Source organism: Chenopodium album, chromosome 1 (genome assembly GCF_948465745.1).
Source record: "Chenopodium album chromosome 1, dcCheAlbu1.1, whole genome shotgun sequence".
Classification (NCBI taxonomy): Eukaryota; Viridiplantae; Streptophyta; class Magnoliopsida; order Caryophyllales; family Amaranthaceae; genus Chenopodium; species Chenopodium album.
This window is the reverse complement of record NC_137834.1, coordinates 12,711,959-12,728,272: the sequence shown is the minus strand read 5'-3', so window position 1 is coordinate 12,728,272 and position 16,314 is coordinate 12,711,959. Positions and strand designations below refer to the sequence as shown.

The window sequence follows — 16,314 nt, the reverse complement described above, 5'->3', positions numbered from 1 at the left end:
TTCCTCCGTTCTATTAATATTGCAACAATGACCTTTTGCACTATTCATCACTCTTGTTTGACCATATAATATGAGTTATACGTTAAGCAAAACATAGTCAAGTGGGATCTTGTTGGATTCGTCTCATATAATACTTTCACAATATCAACTTTTTATAATTTTTACTCTTACACAATTATAGATATTTAGCATATAAAATGTGTTTTGGGATACGTAATTTCCCCTTGTTGCAATATTAACAGAACGGAGGAAGTATACTCTATCATTTACTATCCCCATTATCCTAATTTCTACTTGTACATTGTTAACTTGGCTTCAAAAACTTAGAAATATTCAAATTGGACACCGTTCAAGTGAGTATTTTACATTTAAAAGAGAGAAAGAGAAAGAGATCAAAGAGTTTTATTATTTACAATAGGGTCTCATAACTCACAAGGTGAGGTAATAAAAGAGTATAAAATGAGAAAAAAAAAAACACAAATTCTTATGTGTGGATGGTCACACGGTGTAGCTGGCCATTATATGGGTTATTTCGTCAGTGTAATAGGGGTTATTTGGTGAGTATTAAAGGAGTTACTTCGTCGTTGTGATAGGGTTACTCGATCAGTGTAATAGGGGTTACTCGGTCAGTAACTCCGGGGTTATTTGGTCAATATAATACGGGTTACTTTGTTTCTTTATAAGTAGTCACACAGTGTAACCGGCCACACACAAAACGAGTTGAAAAAAAAATCCAAAAAATAGGGTAAAAGTAGAGAAAACTTTAAAAGCATGGATAAAAATTAAATAGTAAAAATTTAAGAAAAGGTTGATAGGCATGATAGGTACTGTAATTTTGATTAAAGGGATAATTGTATATTTGTATAAATGTTAATAAATAATAATAGTAGATTTTCTAAAAAAAAACACAAAGGGCATGTGCTGCATCCACATTTTAAGCCCAAAGGTTCTTTCATGTGAGGGGGAGTGATAGAGTATATAACATATTCCTGGTCCTCAACCATCAGTTTAAGCTTTTGGTTGAGTTGGTCCTCTAATAGTAAATGTAATGTAAAAAGTGTTTAAATCACTTTTAGCTTTTTCTTGCATTTGTAGAAAAAGCCATCTACAACTATCTTGAATTGGAGAAATTAGTATTAGACTACTTCAACGTTCTTCAAATTTAGTGGTTGACAAGTATCACTTTTGCCACAAAGTTGTAAAGGGTAAATAAATTTTTAATTAAAAAAAAAAAGTAACACTATATTTAATTTTTGTAACAAAATCAACTTTTCACCGTAGGCAAAAGTAGTTGTTACATAAATGCAAGTCCAACTAGTCTCAACCTGTGTTTCTTTACTGCCATCTTTTCATCTTTGGAATAGTAAGTAAGAAGTGTCCCAACTACAAGGTACAACATAAAGAGATGCCGTGAGTTTTATGGAACTTGCAACTTTTTTTTTTTTTTTTTTTTTTTTTTTTTTTTTTTTTTTGTCAAAATACAAGATAATAAGATAAATCTATTCAAAAAAAAAAAAAAGATAAATGGATACACTATATGACATACATGACCAATCAAATTTTGCTTATATCACTATAACATATTTATCTGATATTTCATCACCACCAAAATATATCTATCAAATATCATTATCGAAATCAATATCAATATCAATATCAATGCATAAGGTTAAGGTACCGACATAAATATTCAAGTCTCATCGTTTTATTATAGTCGTTGTGAGGCATTCCTAGTTAGTACTCACTCTTCTTCTAAATAAGTCATACACGAAGTATAATATTTCGTAGAGGTAACAAACGAATTTCTTAAATTAGATTTGGTTATGGTCATTGGTATATTATGGGTCGTTTTGTTTGTCTAGCATTCAATGGGATTGTATTTAAATGCATCATGATGATATTTTAATTGATATTTTGTATTACATGTTTCTTTTGCGATCAAGTTGAAATTAATTAGGTCATACTAATAATTTAAGAATAAAATTTGAATTGAAAACAACTAATACTCTTGTAATTGTTAGGTGTAGTTTCTCATAGTACACCAAAAATTTGAATATATAAATATTACCTCCGTTTTTTATTAGTTGACACATTTTAATTTTAACACTATTCACACACCTGACACCTCTCTTTGATTATATTTTATGATTTATATGTAAAGAAAAATATAATCAAGTGAGATCTTGTTAGATTCGTCACAATGTATATTTTCAAAATATCAACTTAATATAATTTTTGCTTATTGGTAATTAAAGATAATAATGATTAAATTTATGCATTGACAAACGTGACTAAGCAAAATAAAAAAACATTATTTAAAAAAAATCAAACAAACCGTGCATCGCACGGGCTTCATCTAGTTAATAATTATTGAAACACGAGAGTGAACCTTAAACGCAACACCTAATAGTCTTCCCGTTCCATCTTTGAGACAGCCGCATGGTTTTCTTGGTCGGGTTTCATAACAATGGTTCGAGTAACTCTAATCACCTCTAAAAGCCACACCCTTTTAAGATACCCTCATGAACTACTAAACGACCTCTAGTAGTCGATTATGTAGGTTGGTAATGAGAATGAATTTTAGTATAATTTCACCTGTAAAGTACGAAGTAACATCCTAAATGTTACCGTTCACAGTAATGTTCACATCATTAATGTTCACAGTAATGCAATCACATCTCAAACTTGTACGGTAATAAGATGCTAATAAAAATGGTTGGAAAAAAAAAAAAAAAAACGAATTTCAAATACACTGACAGAATATTTATTGATTTTTCTAACAATTTTATACATTATACAAATTCACCAGGACAACCTTGCTTTAAAGAGAACTGCTCTTACACTGAATTACAATTTTGTAAAAAAAAAAGGGTATAAGCTATATAACATGCTCTAATTTAATAGCTTTACAATAGCACTAAAGCATCAATATATGCATTAAACTAAATTCTTTGAAGCTAGTCCAATACAATGTGGATAGATTCATCCTTTAGTTTGACTACCAAAATCCGAATATTCATTAAGACTGTTCTTTAGAATTCTCTCTTATGCTTTGTACTTCGTATATGACATTGACAGGGCATCGGCCTTAAAACAGTTTCGCCTTCCACTTTTTCCATGAAACTATGTGGATGATACAAAAGTTTTCTAAAGTGTGACCAGCATATCACTTTATTTCATCTTCCGCAAACAACACTTTTCTTTATTCTGTCTTTTCGGAACATTTGCGTGCTTCATCTGAGTTAACGCTTCTTTAGTAGGCACTACCAGGTGTTCTCCCCAGCCTGTAACCAAAAAAAAAAAAATACAATAACCAAAGCTCTGTGAATTTTGTGATAAAATGGAGGTTGACACAAATTTGGGATTTCTGCCACACTTGCAACTCTCAGTCTTCACAGTCAGTAATCCTGGCACTCTGTATCAGCAAACCTGCATGGTATTGGTATTGGTGCAGCAGATAAATAATTGTATCCGGCCACTAACAAAGTCTGTGTAAGTTCATATGTAAACAGTGTAAATCTACAATTATTTGCAAAAAAGACAAAAAAAATAATTCACTGAAAAACACCCCTTTTCTCTCAAAGCTAATGGAAAGTAATTACTGTATTTATAAGACAGATAATGAAAGAAATATGGCACCTTGGGGCAAAATGATGAACAATGTTCTACAGCACAGAAATTAAGTTGCTTCAGCTGGCTTCACCCCATCAGAACTAATGAAGATCCTTTGATTCCACGGCAGTGATCTCGATCTCCCTTGCTTACTTCTGAGCTGTCTCTACCTTAAAAAGGCATGCACGCTCACCCGCCCGCGCACACATACACACGTACACACACGCCCGCACGCGCACACACTCACATTTTTAAGATTCAAATTGTCCACATATATATATACATATAAAGAGGAGAGATAACTCTCATAACTTATACAACACATTTAAGATTCAAATTGTCCACATAGGAAAGACTTACTAAACCTCATGCTATTCATACGTTGTGTCAATTAAAGCTTATCATGACGAATCAGATAGCAAAAAAGGAAACAGAAAATTCTTCTTCAAACTTTCAATACAAACACTGAAGACGGAAATGCAAAGTGACTTCAGGCACCACACATGATTTAAATTTTACATGGTCTAAGTGAAGAATGTAGGTCTAGCAAGAAAGTGGGTGCAGTAGACAACTCCTGTCCCATTTCATAGCTCACCTCTGAACCACTGTCCACCACAATGCCACATCATCCACATTCATCAATGATATAAAAAAACCTTACTTTATATTGGTAATGTATCTAATGAAAGGGGAGAGGGGGCACTAATTGGGATACATGATCCCAAATTTTATACGAATTGAAGAAGGGATAATACCAATGCAATCTAAAGAAAAAAGGGGGAAAAGCTGGTACTCACAAGGTACTGGGCTTCTCAGGCATTCTCCTTGATTGAACAGCAACAATGCTAACAATACTTCTGACCTGCATTCTCACATATATATAGAACTATAAATGTTATGATCAGTCAATCAAACCAACAATAGCAATGTGGGGTTGAACATAATCTAATTATGGTTCACCATACAAGCAAACAACATTTTAATTCTATAAGTAAGAAAATCATGAGACACGCAGAAAATTTCCAACTCGAGTGATAGATTGGCAAATTGACCCCATGCAAGTCATCTGTCAACCCACTATATGGTATGGTATTAAGGCACAATAGAAATGGACATTCCAAAAGGAAGACTCAACTACAACTTCAATGTCCTCAAGTAGCACATAACAAGAATTGAATGGTGACTTTACGTGATGCTACTGTCTTCTTTCTGTACTACTGCATGCCACAGATGGCTCTAATGGATGGCCATGTTTGAACCCCAAAGTACGCTCAAGTAAGCAACACAGGCTTTCGGTACTTACATGAAAGTTCAAATGTACGCAAGAAACAACTGAGTAGTAACCGTCAACCAATTCATAAGGCAATCCAAAAACAGGACTCCAAGTATATATAAACAGCTATATTAAAATAATATATATACAAGCTTCTGAAACTAAGGAGAGTACAGAGCAAGAAAAGAAGAAATCACAGGATAATAAATAAATAAATAAGAAACTCATTCTTCCCTACAGAAAGTAAAATTCCTTTATTCCATTTTAAGGTGCTTAAAAGAAACAATAAAATCTACAATTGTCAATCTTCTTCAACAATGTTAGCCAGTAGCCACTATAGAATGCAGCTAAGGGGAAAAGAAGGAATTTCCTCATCTCCAAGCAGGATAGATAAATTACATACTTTATCATATAAAACAAATGAAAAACTCCTAAATGATTAACCATTAACTGAAAGTAAAGTGAAACAGATTGCCAACAGAGCCTACTTGAAGGGAAGCCTTTACACAGAAGTTTTCATATGCGAGTATGAACAACTGCTACATGACACCATGGAAACCAGCCGAATCCAACAACACTGCTTTGATCTGCTCAGGCAAGATTTCATTCCCTTCCCTGCATTGCTGATTGCAAAAATAAGAATTGTGAATGTCTGTCCCTTTAATTGCTGACAAGACATATATTTGAAACAATCTCTAGTAATTAAATTTATTTCAAATTGCAATTGCTTCCATCTTGAAACATTGCCTAAGACTCTAAGAGCATAATACCCAACTCTTTGGAAGATTGGATAATAGCCAAAACTCAAAAGCATTTGAAAATTTAGGGGACTGATCAGGTTTATAGGGGTAACAGGGAATTTTCATATTTCTGAATACAAACCTAAACCAAGTATAGATGCACATATACATTAATAATTTAATAAAGCATCAGCAGAAATGAGTCTTTTTATAAGAATTTGATAGGGCAGAGCTCATTCAGTGAAAACAAGTTAATCTAAATCAAGCTATTCAATCTAATATTGCCTTAGATTATCGTTAAATAATATATCCTTACCTCTGCTCGAAATATATCCAATGCAAATCCATTAAAACAGCTAATAACACCTTGCTGAATATCCAGCCCAAGGTTCTCCAAAGCTTCTAAAGTGGACAGCAACAGACCAGGTCTACGAGCACAAAACAAGTGGATATTAACTGCCCTTCCTTCTCCAGCACTGACTTCAATCTATACATGGTGAAAGGAAACATGGAACCATTTAGGTTACAAGACAAATGGCCTATATAATTCCATAAATTAGCCCCAAGCATCAAATTGAAAAGCCAGGGAACATTATTGCTGATTAAGGCCAGCTGAAATCACTTTACTAAACTGAGTTTTGCTGATTTACTTCTACTGAAGCATGGATTAAAGCAATTATTTTTATGTATACAAATCTGAATGTTATTCTCTAAAAAAAAAAAAAAAAAAACTCCTTGAGGCAGTTGTTAAGCCTTGGATACTTCCACACTTTAAGAAGAAAATCTTCTGTCTTAAGGACTGTTTCACAAGATTTATCCAAATAAAGCATTAGGTTTTACTACCATATTAGTTCGTATCAACGAATACAACATTTGAGCGTTTGTATTTAAATAGGTCAACGTTTTGATTATATCTTAACATTACAACCTTCGGAGGATATTAATTTTAAACAGCTGAAAACCAAATACAACCTGTTAAATAGGTCAATCATGCCACATATCACACTAAGATTGGTTTAAAAGTTATTTTAATTACATTTTTCTCTCTCCTCCCCCATCCATTAAAAAAATTAAATATATTCTTTTTTCTCTCTCCTCCCCCTCAGGCCTCAACACCACCACTGCTTCACCCACTTCCGACACCCCACAACACTGCCACCCCTCTCCACCACCGCCCCACTACAACAACACCTCCACCCATCTTAAACCCATTCAAAACCACCCACCCACACACATGATACCACTCCCACCAAAACAGCCCAACCATGCCCTAATTCATCTCATCCACCCCTAATACCACTCCACCATGCTGAAACCATCTCTCTGGCCCCTAAAACCACCCCTTATTCCCTTAAGCCCACTAGAAATCCCCCTTTTGCGATAGTTCGTCAGCTAGGTTCATTTGTGGGTTGGCTTGGTTCGTGGTGGTCGATGTGGGGTGGTTAGATTTATGTTGTTCAGTGTTAGGGGGATGGGTTCATGGTGTTGGGCATACGGTAATTGGGTCCATGGTGTTCAGCGTAAGGGGCTGGGTTCGTAAGGGGGTCGTTGTGGGGTGTCACACTGGTGGTGGCGTTGTGGTGGCCTGTGTGGGCCGTAGGCGAAGAAAAAAGAAAAAGAAGGGCGGTGGCCGGTGTGTCATAAAAGGGGAGGAGAGAGAATGAAATTATTTTATATTATTAATAAAAAACAAGTTTTAATTTTTTTAAAAATATAATTTTATAATTTAAACCAATTATATGACGGCACTTGTTATGATAACCGTTTAAAATCAATACCCTCCAAAGGTTGTAATGTTAAGAAATAATTAAAGATTGACCGGTTTGAATACAAATCCCCAAATATTGTACTCCCTCCGTTTTTAAATGCTTGCTCCAACTCCATGCGCGGAGTTTTAAGAGAAATTGGAGAAAGTAATAAAACATGGAGGAAGTGAGATAAGTGGAAGAATAAAAAAATTGTAAAAAACAAAAATAGTTGAGAGAATTGGAGGAGAGAGAATATGAAATTAATAAAACAAGATTTATGGTGGGTCCACTAAGTGAGGAATTAATTAAATATTGTTAAAGTTTTCCAAATAAGGAAATGGAACAAGTGTTTAAAAACGGACGGAAATGAAAAGTGGAGCAAATGTTTAAAAACGGAAGGAGTTTTACTCATAGCAATTTTTACTATTGTTAATAATCCCATTATTTTTCTTCATGGAATAAGAAGAAAATATTAACTAATACTAAAATAGCATCCGTTGACATCATCTTATCTTAAAATTGTACACGTCATGTTGTCATTAAAAAATTTCAGTCCAAAACTATATATGATAATTTTAATTTAATTTTATTCAAAATCGGGATAGGATTATTAGTAGGAAAAATTAACAAAAATAATCCAAACTATTACTTCCCTTCTCATTTTAATCCTAACTAAAGTTTAAATCAAAATAATCCCAACTATAGGGGAATATTCTAAATTAATCTCTCTTACCTATAACCTATGATACCGGTTTTTTTATTTTTTTTTTATTATTTTTTTTTTTTTTTTGGTGAGAATTACTTTTTATTTATATAATTTAATCATTGTCACCCACCATTCACTTAACCATCACCAGATTCACCCCCAAAATTTGCGACCACTAACAAGTGCCCTTCTGTCCACCACCTCATCAGTCATCAACACCCTAATCATATCCCCTTCCGGCTACCATAATTTCTTGCTATCTAACCGGCCACAATGGACCCACCACCTGTCCACCTCCCCCTGCCACACCATAACCACAACAACCCTTGACACAAAGGGTGGTGTGGGCAGGTGGCATAAAGGGTGGTTTGGCTGGAAAGATACGTTTGGTGGCTTGGTTCCGGGGGTGTAAAGGTAGTTTAATGGATGGACTTGGTTTGGGTAGGTGGTGAGATCAGAGGGTGGTGTGGGAGTTTGGGTTTTGAGAGTATGTGATTTTTTTTTTTTTACTTTATTAATAATGTTAAATAATCAAACCCTTTTTTTTTTTTTTTTTTTTTGTGAGGGGAAAATAATCAAACCAATTATATGTTGACACATTGTTCAATTTACCTGATTTATAGGTTAGCAAAAGGTTGAGACTAATTTGAGAAAGGATCCCCTATAATTAGGATAATTTTGATTTAAACCTTAGTTGGGATTAAAATGAGAAGGAAGATAATAGTTTGGATTATTTTTGTTAATTTTTCCTTATTAGTATCAATTACTGAATAAAAAAAAAATGTTTAGTGTTCATACGTAACTATTCCTATTCCTATGCTTTAAAGTTTTCTATGTTCACTTTTATTCCATACCCAATCTATTCTCTCTAAAAAATAGTAATTTAATTTTTTTTTCTTCGGGTACCCCTTTAATCATTCAATTTTTCTATGTGCTTAATTGTTTTTTTTTTTTTTTTTTTAATATTTCTTGTATTATTTGTTTTGGGATTTTTTTTATGTTTTATATTTTATATAAAATTATAAACAAGTTTTAAAAAATTTATTTGTTTAAATCATGCATCGCACGAGATTAATCTAATAGCATAATATTTTAGTTCAGATTCACTAATTGTAATAATTCACAACAATTTTCTCTTTCTCGACCTTTGTAGTTAAATCAGTACACATGACTAAGGGCGTGTTCTGGTTTACTGGGCTGAGCTGAATTGTTTATGAGAGATAAAATTAGGAACTGAATTGAGCTGAGATTAAGCCGAAGAGAATAAGTCCTAAGTTATCCCAAAATCACTTGTAATTTTTAATTGCTAAAAAAGCCAGAAAACATGACACGAAAATAGATCAACCTTCCAACTCTCTTGTGAAATTCATTTTTTCAATCTTTTTAATAGAATAAACTATACTCTATTATCAAAGGGTGGACAATGTACAAGCAAGCAACCAGGTTTCATGCACACTTACTAAGAAGGGTCATGCATAAATAAATCATGAGTAACGAAAGCACTCTAAGGCAGTTTCTACACAATCATTCACTGACAATAACTTTTCCAGGGACAAGGTGAGCAGTATCATGATATTGAGTGGTTATAGTTTGTACTTTTTATGAGATTGATCAGCCCATTGCATACTTCTAGACTTAAGTGGCTAATGTGCTAATCTAGTTGGCAGCATGAGATTCATGGCTATGGCACTTCATCTGCAATATCAGCCACGTTCTTCTGATTGCTTTGGCCATAACACTTATGAGACACAAAATCCCAGAAACCTCCCACCGACCATAAGTAGACTAGCCGTGCAATGATTGATATCGATAACATTGCTTAGTTAGACTAGGCACATGAAAAGACTAATACCCCATCAACCTCGTTTCTTACACTGTAGTTGACCCCCTCCTTCAAGTAATCAAGTCCTTCCCACCAAATTCATAGTTCCTGCAATCTACTTAAATGTCTCATCTGTTACCTTTAACTAGCATGCATAGTTGGAATGTGATAATCAGCCGTGTTTTATGAGTGCGTATCAATCTCCCCTTGTTCCCAAATTAATTTGAAAGCTACAAGTGATAATAAAAATATTAAATAAAACTTTGCCACTGAGTACTGCACTAAATTTGTCACCACAGTCTAGTCACCAATTTCTGAGAAAATCCTCAAGCTGCCTAAGGGTATTCATACCATCCATTAAGGAATTATAGAGGGGAAAAAAATAAAAAGAAAAAGGAATAAAAAACTGATCATCATGCATATACATATGAGGTTCCATGACAATCGACCTAATTCTGTGCCTTGGCAAAATATAGCTATAATTCTGGTTATTGAGGTAATAGCGGTTCTTTCCTATAATATAAGGCACTATAGAGCTCTCCCACTTCTATAACCCTTCTCAATCTTGACTCTTAGTAAATTAAGCAATCTAACTCTTCTTGTCATCAGGTAGTGGTTGCTTCTATAGTAGAATGCATCCTCTACCATTAGGAGAACCTACATGCTACTGCAGTACTACAAATGTGGTCAACACTGCACCACTACCCATGAGAACCTCACAAACAAATGGAAATTAAACAAGAATTGCCCAATTCGTAGCCCGATATAATCAGTGAGAAGATAAGTGAGATAAGTGGCCCATTAACTTTTCAGCATTAGCAGAAGAACTTCTCTCCTTGGCCATCAATGGGTGAGATAAGTGAACAAGTGAACATTATAAATTTACAGCAAGAACAACTCAATTCACTTTGTGATACTCCTTCTATCCCAGAATAATTGACACAATCTAACTTTGCACACATGACAATGTACTGGTTTGACTTTATTTTTATATGATTAATATTAAAGAATATTATTTTTTTTAAAAAATTATATTATGAAATTTTACACTAATACTCCTCTATCAAACTTTGCACACATTTCGACGCACTAGATTGACCTTATTTTAATGTATTAAATATTAATGAAAATTATAGAAAAAGTTGTATTATGAAACTTTATTTTAATACCTATCAAACAACATATATTATGATAATGTTTTTATAATGCTAGGTAAAAATAAAAATCAAAGTTGATATACATAGTGAAAAAAAAGTCTAGAGGGAGTACCTATTTTAAAAACATATTTCTTGATAAAAATATATTTTTATTACGTTAATAAAAAAAACAATAGTCAATGTTCATATAAGAACAGTGAAAAAAAAAGTCCAATGTGTTTCAGGACGGAAGGAGTAGCGTTCAACATTAGCTTGAATAGCATCATTGATCATGTCTTATGCCTCGTCTCTTCTTAGATTAATTCTCTCTCTTTCAAAAGCTGTAACACTTTTCATAAGCAGTCAAGTCCTTGAAAATCAAGTGGGAGCTCCATAATTGGGCTACGGCTACCACCAAGGGCGAAGGGATGGGGGGGCTGGTGGAGGCCCAGCCTCCCCGGCCCAGATTTACAGCCCATGGTTTTAGTCTTACGGCCCCCCTTAAATTATTATATATATTATTAAAGACTAGAATGTAATATCAAGTATAGCTTGTCATGTTGGTTGGGTACTAATGCATTTTCACAAGAGACCAAGGTTCAAATCCTATCCCTCGCATACTTTTAAAACTTGCTACCACCCAAAAAGATTTATGGTCGAAGAATTCCTCTCGTCTCAAGGTTATAATCGATTTCATAAAAAAATAAAAAAAAAACGGGAACAACTCCTTTTGATGTGGATTAAACAGTGTTTTTTAGAGGTTGTGCAAATTTTTGATGAAATAAAGGATACTAGCAATTAGGGATAAACCCTATGTTACATTGACACGGGTACGGGTATCCGATATTGGTACGTATCCGAGTGTCGGATACGCCATTCTCAAAAATTTAGGACACGGGGACACCGTCTTAACATTGGACTCGGGTACGGATACGGCAATTTTATTGATAGATTTTTATATCTAGGTGAGTGGATTGCTAAAAAAAAGTAAACAAAATAAAAAGCCCAAGTTGTTTATTTAAAAAAAGCCCAAGTTGTTGATAGAGAAACATAGGTTTAAGGCCTTTTAAGCTTTTTACCAATTAAAACAAAACCCTAGCCGCCACCCTTAAGCACATATATTAAAAAAAAAAATGTTACTGCTAGGTAAATCAGGAGAGAGGAGGGAGAAAAAAAGTCAAAAACTTCAGAAATTAAATAAGTAAATACACGTGAAAGAAGAAAGAGAGAGAAAACTGCATTGAGAAAACTCGTAATCGTGTTCATCTTCGAAATTGTTTGAGAACCGTCTTCATCTTCTTCAAAGCTTCAACTCCTTCAATGGCCGCCGTACCCGAGAACAAAATGGAGTATCCGGAACGGATTTCATACCCGGATCGGTGTCGCGTCGTATCGACCCGGGTATGCCGGCCAAAATGCCGTGTCCAGGTAACATAGGATAAACCTACTTCGAGAAAATTTGATCTTTTCCTCTAAAACAAGAAGTAACAATGAAATCAATTCGATTCACTCAAACCAAGTCACAATTTTTAGATTTCATAAACAAGAGAAATTTCTTTTGTTGTTGATTTCTCACCCCTATTTATAGGGTTAATTGTACATGAAATAGTCTAGAAACCCTATCCTACTTGGATTCCTAATAGAGTTGGATTGCTAGCACAAAATCTTATCTAAAATCTTATCTAATTAAACATAATTAAATAAACTAACTCAAACCTAAATAATAATTTTAATGCGGTAAGGCCTAACATAGAAAGAAAAAAATAAAAAATTAAAAAAAAACCTCTTTCAAGTGAAAAATAAAAACCTATAGGCAAACTCAATATAACTACTAGAAACAAAAACAAGAATGTCCCATATTGAATATGCATCACCTTTACATTAATACACCCCATGGGACACGAAGTAAGGTTCCTAGTTCATGAATATCTAGAAATCCATTTCCAATTTCCTTAAGTGACTTGGTGACTACTTGGAAGTTGGAACTTCCAATAATTAATGTTTTCCTCCTGTCACCTTTGTTACAAGCTGGATTCTTGGATTTTGGCAAATGCAAAGCTGCTCCTTAATCTAAGATTGCAACAAGCAATTAAGTGTGCTCTAGGGACTACCATCATTTTTCAAGGCATGTAGCAATTTGTTTATTTCATTTTTATAAATGTATCACAATATCTTTATCAAGCAAGCAAATCATCTTTATCAAGCCAAACCAAAGAAAAACAAAACAAAGCAAACTAAGCAACACAAGACCGAGGAAACAAAATAAGATATTCGATAGTCAATTCATAAAGTTACCCTAGCAAGCTGATTCTTGGGGACCGGTAAAGAATTTGGGGAAATTTCCTCCTTCACACGGCATGGAAGAGTTGGTGGGATAAGTGTAGAAGGATGAGAACTAGTTGGCATCAGAGGGCCAGGATTACTGGACTCCAATTCATTGTGAAGCTCACTAATCCTTTCCAAAAGCTCTTTTAAATAATCAATGGCATCTCCAAGTATTGAGGCTCTGTCCATCTGCAGGAGGAATACCAATTATCAAATAATATTAGTGTGTGTGTTTATTAAGTGAACATGAGAGTATTGTATTACATAGAGCAGTAAAAAGTACACAAAAATAATCCACAGTAAAGAAGAATTCAGTTGCACTAAAAGATTTATCAAGTCATGACCACAAATGAAATCAGGAAAAGATGCATCATAAAAAACATCCAGGACATAGTATAAACCAAACAATACTCTGTAGAAGTTGGAACGCGCAAGAAGCAGGCAGCCATCTAGCAGTGTTTTTAAAATTTTATCTATCATCAAAGCACTCTGTATTCCGTAATAAGAAAGATTTCCACATCAAGCTTTTGGAAGCATCTTCCCAGTCTAAGGAGCCTTAGAAAGTAAGTCTTAAAATCCCCTAGATTTATTTCAAGTTATCCAATCTACAACAAGCAAAGTCATCTGCTGACACAAAACTCCAGAAAACCAAATAAAGCTAGACTACAGGGTAATATGTTGATCCAGTGAAGTTTCGCTAATCCTAAATGCCATAAACCCTCTAAAGTACCACCTTTACCATTTGAAATAACACCCCAACCATAAAAAATACTATAAAATATGCACCAGCCCAGTCCACTGCAATTCTCAGATGTACAGCCCTACAGAAACAATGTACGCCAAAGTCACAAAATATATGGGACTTTGATCTCTGAGATCAATTGGAAGCTTCTCAAACTAGATCGAAAAACCATCAGCATAATTCCAACCAGCTTACTTTCACGCATGATCCAATCATCAGAAGCTCATAATCCAGTTCTAAACTTTTAACTTATGGTTATGAGATTATGGTGCTCTAATGATGACCACCTAAAATAACGTTGAACCCTGTTTAAAGATCTAACCTATATGTCCCCACTTAGCAGCTAGCAAGTTATAATTCAAATCACAATCATTAAAAGCAAACTAACTCAATCATATATAAAGGATTATAAACCAATCCTTTTCAGTTCTTCTGTATAACTACAAAATTAACAAGTTCTAATAACACATAGAATCAAGTCCAATCATCCAAAGAGAACAAAAGGCAATTAACTAAAATTCATAAAGCTAGTAATCATTTATCATATATAATAAACCAAAATAAAGTCAGCTAAACTAAAGATGACCTTGATAATCTTTAGCAATAATAAACCAAAACAAAATAGGCTAAACTAATGCTGACCTTGCTAATCTTAGGCACAACAGACCTAAGCAAATAAAGGCGGTCATTAAGCTTCTTCCTCCGCCGCCTCTCCGCCATCAGATTCTTCGCCGGCAACCCCTTCCTCTTTCCCTTCCCCTTCCCATTACCACCACCACCACCACCTGCCACTAAACTATTGGTATTCGAGTTCGAAAAATTGCCATTATCATCATCATTAATACTATTATCATTGTTCATAGTAACATTATTATTATTATTGCCAACATCACCTTCCTCAAATTGTTCATCAGAATCATAATTAACCATTGAAACCCCAAAACTCCCTTCAACGTCATCTTCTTCAACATCACCATTACCATTATTACTTTCCCTCTTTCTCTTCCCTCTTCCTCCCCAAAACCCACCTCCCAATTCCCCCATCTTATCCGACCCGGTTGAACTGGACCGGACCATAACCCGTTTCTGAAACAAACTGGGCTCAACCAGACCCGGCCCAGTACTCGGGCCCACTTCAAGGGGCATCAACATTTTCACCCGGTTCCCAAACAAAGCAGAATTCGAATCCAGACCATCTAACCCCGAGTACCCAAACCCAGGTAACTCGAAACATGAACCCGGTTCAGTCGCATGAACCGGAGGAAGAAAACCCGGTTCAGTACAGAAATTATAAGCAATTGATTCAAAAGGACTGTGATTATAGAACGAAGAAAGAGAAGATTTAGCAGCAGAAAATGGGAAGAACGGAAATTGGTGTTGTTGTTGCAATGAAGAAGATGATAGTAATGGGTCGAATTGAGGTTGAGAAGAGCAAGACGACGTCGTTTGAAGAGTAGAAGGAAGGAGTAAATTGTCATTTCCAATTTCTGATGGTTGGGTTATAATGTGACCGCCGGTGAGGTACCAATCAGCACCGTCAAGCGGTGGTTGTTGAGGTGGATGCGGTGGTGGTCGTGCCCATGAAACGGCGTCGTTTTGGTCAGCTGTGTCGTCGACCCATGCGACGTCGTTTGATCTTGAAAGCATTTTGTTGAGGAGAGAGAAAGTGGGTTTCAGGAGGAGAGAGAGAGAGTGAGTTGGAGGAAAAAGGAGGGTAAATTAGAGTACTCGGTGGTTCAGAGAGTGCCGTGCACGGTGGTGCGAGACACGTGGTTTATGATTTATGGAGGCGCTGCTTCATGTCACGGGTGTGTTGGGTTGAATTCAATTTTGAGGTATGGGTTCAAGTTTCAACTTTTCAAGGCTATTTTTTCATGCCACATACAACTATTGTTTTTGTCTTTTCTCTCTTCTCGGCCGACCTACAAGATACTCGTAGTGGTAGATTATACTCCCTTTGTTTCGCATTAGTTGCAAGACTTGCAACACTTTTTTATTTTTAGCGGTTTCATATTAGTTGCAAAACCATTATATTTTAACAGGATTTATCATTATTTTATAATTTTTCTCTCCACTGACCCCATTTTCACAAATCTTCTATAATCAATACTAAAGTAGCAACCGTTACATCATCCTTACCTAAAATTAGACACATGTTAGATCGTCATTAAAAAATTTCCCTCCAAAACTATAAATGATGTCATCATGAT

At 34.8% G+C, this 16,314-nt stretch overlaps 1 protein-coding gene across 1 annotated transcript; it reads right to left on the bottom strand.

The window, feature by feature from the left end:
- Positions 1-5,120: 5,120 nt before the first annotated feature.
- Positions 5,121-15,936, bottom strand: LOC145642222 (transcription factor ICE1-like). Its single transcript, XM_081693334.1, has 4 exons — positions 14,747-15,936; positions 13,333-13,551; positions 5,942-6,112; positions 5,121-5,508 (listed from the first exon to the last, which is right to left on the bottom strand). The coding sequence occupies exons 1-4, from the start codon at positions 15,749-15,751 to the stop codon at positions 5,425-5,427; spliced, it is 1,479 nt and encodes a 492-aa protein (XP_081549460.1). The 5' UTR covers positions 15,752-15,936; the 3' UTR covers positions 5,121-5,424.
- Between the last annotated feature and the right edge of the window lie 378 nt (positions 15,937-16,314).

What these genes read in the sequence shown, in the direction of transcription:
- LOC145642222 (XM_081693334.1), bottom strand. Translation starts at nt 15,751, where the DNA reads ATGCTTTCAAGATCAAACGACGTCGCATGGGTCGACGACACAGCTGAC. An exon ending in TTGTGCCTAAGATTAGCAAG is followed by an intron (nt 13,552 to 14,746) that starts GTCAGCATTAGT and finishes TTCCTCCTGCAG; the next exon opens with ATGGACAGAGCCTCAATACT. An exon ending in TGGATATATTTCGAGCAGAG is followed by an intron (nt 5,509 to 5,941) that starts GTAAGGATATAT and finishes TTTTGCAATCAG; the next exon opens with CAATGCAGGGAAGGGAATGA.